The sequence below is a fragment of the Ostrea edulis genome, chromosome 10 (assembly GCF_947568905.1).
Source record: "Ostrea edulis chromosome 10, xbOstEdul1.1, whole genome shotgun sequence".
In the NCBI taxonomy this organism is placed as follows: domain Eukaryota; kingdom Metazoa; phylum Mollusca; class Bivalvia; order Ostreida; family Ostreidae; genus Ostrea; species Ostrea edulis.
In genome coordinates this window covers 38825353-38830801 of record NC_079173.1, presented here as the reverse complement: position 1 = coordinate 38830801, position 5449 = coordinate 38825353, and the positions used below count along the sequence as shown (strand labels likewise).

Here is a 5449-nt window from a genome sequence, read left to right as displayed (position 1 = left end):
ATATGTGGGGGTTATACCATACAACTTATCGCTTCGCCAATTTTGCCACGGCTGCATGTCGAACCCGACAATAAATTACTCGCTCAATACGGATTTTTCTCGCATGATACGATTTTTTTGCACGGCGTCGTGTGACCAAGATCTGACCAATTAGATTTAAACAATTTTGTCTGAGGCGTGATACATAAACTTGCATCTTTATGACTTGTCCTACAGAGTCCAGTGCATAATTATCTGTACATAGCAATCAAACCATGAAAGTCGAATTATTTTTTGTAATCAATAATGAAGTTGATTTCAATCCAAAATCGGATTGGAGAGAATGTGAATACAATTAAGTCAAATAAATACATGTATAATTGAAAACAAAATTATTTTAAAAAGATGTACATCATACATGTGCAATATTAATAACTTTGAAACTGAATGCTGCGTTATCAACAAGAATGAAAAAACTCATTCTTAACATGAAAATTAGTGCAATAGGATATACTAAATCGAATATGATAAATAAGTTGAACATATATATAAGGATTTACATTTAGACATTGTAGTGATTTTTTGTTATACGTAAAATCTAAAAAAAAAACCACCAAAAAACAAACAAACAAAAAAAAAAAAAAAAAAAAAAACCCACCAAGAGTTTGTACACAAGTACATTAAACACTGTACTCACCAATATGTGTGTATTACACTCCTTGTGTAAAAAGCTCATATTCATATTGCAAAGGAAACTCACCTGTTTGTCGTGGGTCTGAATGAGACATAATACACATTGCTATTGTTTGAATTTTATAAAACGGTTCTTTATATGAAAATACAAATAACCTTAGCAAAAAAAAAAAAAAAAAAAAAAGAAAAAGAAAAAAAAAAGAAGATAAAATTCGCAGCTTGTGTAGGAGTTCTAATATGAAAAAAAGTGACAAAAGCGACTCGCATTAAATATATCACATTCACAACAAAGAGAATCCCAAGCTAGAAACTTAAAAGTTACAAAAGTAATGTTCAAACCGCTCTGTTATACGCAACTAAGCTTGACCGATCTATTAACAAAAAACATTGCGGAATAGGCAATACCATTCTAATATCAACAAGCTTAGTGTAGGGAGTCAGCCATATACGGACTATATACTATATAAATTTGGTATCACCATATTCCAGACGTGAAGAGGGTATCGGTCTCCATGATCTTTAATAAAAATCTTCCCTTCTTACATGTATATTGTTCCTGTTAGAAATAATGAAGAGGCATCTCGCCGAAAAACTATCTGCATTTTTTTATATGAAAAGATTGCTCAACGAAAACAAAATGTGGGGACGGGGAGCAACGGCAGTAAAACCATGCCCCCTTTCCCTCCATCCTCTGTACGTTCGGAAATACATTTAGCATATACCTGTCATTGCCAATGGTTTGTTTGAAGTACAAACAAATTGAAAACACGATTACTTTTCAATGTGTAGCGTGCAGTGGACTGCAAACCATTTTACATTCATGTTTGACACAATGACAACGTTTATCTAACACTTAACAGCCTTCGTAAAATTCCTGACGGTGTTTTGAAGACTTAAAAACCGGGACATCGTCTTCCGTAAACACAGATCAATGCCAATTAATTGTTATCCTTTTGTTATTTTCCCTCCCCCAAGATCATTATTTTCAGTCTCATTTTTGAAACTAAAGAACAAAATCAAATTTGATTGTGTTGACGATGATTCTGAAGAATATCTTGGTCGTTTAGAAATGGTAAGGTTAGCCTAACACCGTTGCGAGCTCTAAATTCCTGAATGACCAACTTACATATATGATTAGGAGATGTGTAATCAGTTACGCAATATCGTCTCTCTGAAACACCGATCTCTGTCCTTCGCTGTCAAAACATAACCATGCGCAAGATCTTACTGTATAGTTATTTTTTTTTTACTGTGTTGCACACATTTTTGCTGTGTCGGACAAAATTTTTACGGAGTGGGAACAGCAGTCAAAACACAAATGAACAACCCTCATGCCTCGTGTATATAGCTTAATGACGTGGCTTCTAATTATAGATTGCACCATGCAAAAGTATTGATTTTCTTGACCTCTAACCGCTATGCGAAGGTTACAATGCAAAGGCACCCTGGCCAAAACAGTTTCATGTACAGACTCTTATTGGTTTTTAAATTTTGAATTTCTTAATAATCACTTTGATTAGAGATACAGATTCAAACGGGAATTTTAACTGAAGAATGATCTGCTTCTGTGTCCCACTTTCCCTCAGAATGAGGGCAAAAATGTAACATCTTTGTACATATTTTATCCACTGTCCAACGAACTGTATTTCTGAAAAAATTGCCCCTGCGGATATAAATGTAAATCCCGTACTAGATCGGTTGTAAAATTACGACTACTTCAAACACGACCTCTCTACTACAGCTATGCATAAATTTGCCTATAGGTGGCGATAAACCGGAAACGCGATGACGAAAGCAAAATCCAACTGCTGGCAATAAAGCAGCTACGCGCTTTAAAAACCAATAGAATGATAATAATCATAGTTTAATGCAAGTATCGTTCCAGATCCAGGAATTGATATCCGGAATAGATGAATCCGGAATAGATGAACTCCGTCTTTGTTCATGTATGCTAGCACACATAGGGCATAACATATTTAGCCAAGTAGATCGCCGACTACCATATTTATCTTTTTCCTTTAAATATGAAGAATAAATAGATTCATCAGATCCTATCCTCTGTAGGTCCTTTGCTAATTCGGATGGTGATGAATAATCCATTATGTTAATATATGTACCTTTAGGAATATACTCATGTACGTTTTGAGGGCCGTTAACGATTGGAATCATTGCGAGATCATAAAAGAAAAAGTTGAACAATTTTTCCGTTGTGTAATCCTTACACACGGAGTTTTCAACAGCAAGGAAGAATTTGTATTCCTCCGCGAATTTTTTGTGACACTCAGTAACTCCCGCTGAACGAGTTCCGCATTTAAGTTTTCCACATCCGCCATATACATCCACATCGATATATTGTTGTAGCTTCCTAACGTACAATTCCCTTTTGGAGGGCGTGTTACAATTACTGACTGCCCAGGCAACATTCTTACTTTTCCTCCTGAATATTTCCGAGTAATCCCGCGTCACGGGGGCGTCTCTTTCATAAACTTTTCCATAAAGGTACTTAAAATCTGAATCATGTCGGTATGTCATTGTCCAGGAAAATTTATCTTTCCATTGATGTCCAACTGAATAGAAAAAAGGAGATTCAATCGAAAAGAACGTCCATATTTGTCCTTCCTTCTTCTTTGGGACTCGTCCCAGACTTTCTGCATCAAACACAACTGCATTTGCTGAATCCAAGTACTTATTGTGAGTAAAAACCAAACACCGAGCCCTCAACTGTGGACAGTTGGATGAATTCAAAATGTTAAAGTCCAAAGACATCCAAGAAGGCATATTGTAATACACAATATTATAGGTCGGAGTGGGATTAAGGTTATATATAATTTCTTTTCCAGTAGCAAGATGTTTGCTGGTGGTGTTTTGGTTCGGGTTGTACAGGAGGTTGTAGTTGACATAATGAGCTAGGAAGCAGAGAATTGAAACAGAAACAACAATGCCACATTGTCGATTCGTTCTCATCGTCATCATGTATCCGCTGTAGGTCTTAATGCCACCTATTAAATATACAAGTTCAAGATCATACAATTAAGCTCCCATCAAAATATTTGTAAGATTTCGTAAGTAAAGGGGCATGGACATAGTATGCTTTTGACTAAGGTATTTCTAATGGTCAGCAAAATTTGAATGTCAGTTGTCGAGGTACATGGGAGATGCATAGCTCACAATTCTTTGAAATGTAAACAAAGCTCGTGCCATGTTTTTGTTTACATAGGTTAAACATACTAGTGTAAGTTTCGTTTAAGCATATTTTTTTCAATTTATGGCCTCCGTGGCATAGTGGTTAGAGCATCGCGCTCAAAATCACACGTCCTCTCACCTTTGCTCGGTGCGGGTTCGAATCCCGCTCGCGCCGGTAAGTGAGAAAGTTTCCCAGTTCAATTTCGGAAGGTCGGTGGTTTCTTCCCAGGTACATTGTATCTGGATTCTCTCTTCTATCAATAAAAACTGGGCGCCACTATATAATTGAAAAATTGTTGAGTGTGGCCGAAAAACAGCAATAAAAAAAAATTCCGAACACAATTAAATAATTTTTAGTGTTTGGCACATCTCATTTTGTTTTAAACATGCTATGCGTAAGCGCGTTATGCTAATATTTTATGCAATGATTGCTACCTCAATCACCCAACGAAATAATGAAGTTAATGTAAACGATACACGCGGATCTCTAATTACATACGAAATTATAAAAGGTATATTTTTGATAAGTAAAAATGAATAATGATTACAAATCACTTACGATTCATTACCGTTGCTTTGGGTTGTTCAGTCAGTGAATGACAGACACGCATGGAATACAAGTTGGAAACCCCCCCTCACATCACCAACTACATCCGCATAGTGAGTGCTAACTATTACAAGATCCGGGCAGATTCATTTGGGCATATTTAATTGTGTATAACGTGATATTCATCAGGCAGCCTTCGAACATCCGGTCGGATATAAGTACACTGCATGGTCACTGAGATAGCGTCAACTCGGATACCGGGAGGTATTTGACATTGGTAAGGAGAACTGGATCGAAAGGGGGTGTCTACATACTAACTAACGTGTTTTGACTTAAATTCAGATTTCCGCCCGAAACATGATATTTTTTCTCATTTAGTCAATGTCTTTAAGACACCACCTGATAAAACAATTGTCATACGCCGTAGGAACTCTCTTAGGACTATCCTAACTTGAGAGATTTTTAGGATAATTCGTTGGAAATGTAACAGCACAGTCTTTGGCACTCTCTTTTCCCCATTAGTTCTTACAAGGTTATTGTTATTTCGGAATTCCAAAATTTCGGCTTGAGCATCACTGAAGAGACATTATTGTCGAAATGCGCATCTGGTACATCAAAATTGGTACCGTATAAGTTTTATTTTGTAGAACAATGAACGAGAGTATTAGTGACTGAAAACTTGCACTGTTTTAATGACTTGTAAAATTGTATAAAGAGATACAAGTTAATATTAACAAAGAACCAGAGCCACGAATAGCCAAACATGGCCCTTAGTCAGAACATGATATTCTTCTTGGGGACAGAAGCCAAGAATATTCATTTTTCAAATATGTTATCCTTTTCCCGATATCTTTTCAATTTTTTTTAGTTATTGACGTTCAAAGTACCAATTGTTTTGGCCAGATTGTTATTGACGTCGCAATTTTGCAACCTAACGTCACAATTTTACAACGTTTCATGTACGTTTACGTGAAAGTTCTCTAGGTATAAAAGTGAAACAAAAACACTATTCAGTGCAATTTAATTATAATATTGTAAATATTTAAA

At 36.0% G+C, this 5449-nt stretch overlaps 1 protein-coding gene across 1 annotated transcript; it reads right to left on the bottom strand.

Annotated features, from left to right (window-relative positions):
- Positions 1-261: 261 nt before the first annotated feature.
- Positions 262-4521, bottom strand: LOC125666024 (alpha-(1,3)-fucosyltransferase fut-5-like). The gene is made up of 2 exons (XM_056151278.1): positions 4415-4521; positions 262-3671 (listed from the first exon to the last, which is right to left on the bottom strand). The coding sequence occupies exons 1-2, from the start codon at positions 4464-4466 to the stop codon at positions 2530-2532; spliced, it is 1194 nt and encodes a 397-aa protein (XP_056007253.1). The 5' UTR covers positions 4467-4521; the 3' UTR covers positions 262-2529.
- Positions 4522-5449: the final 928 nt, after the last annotated feature.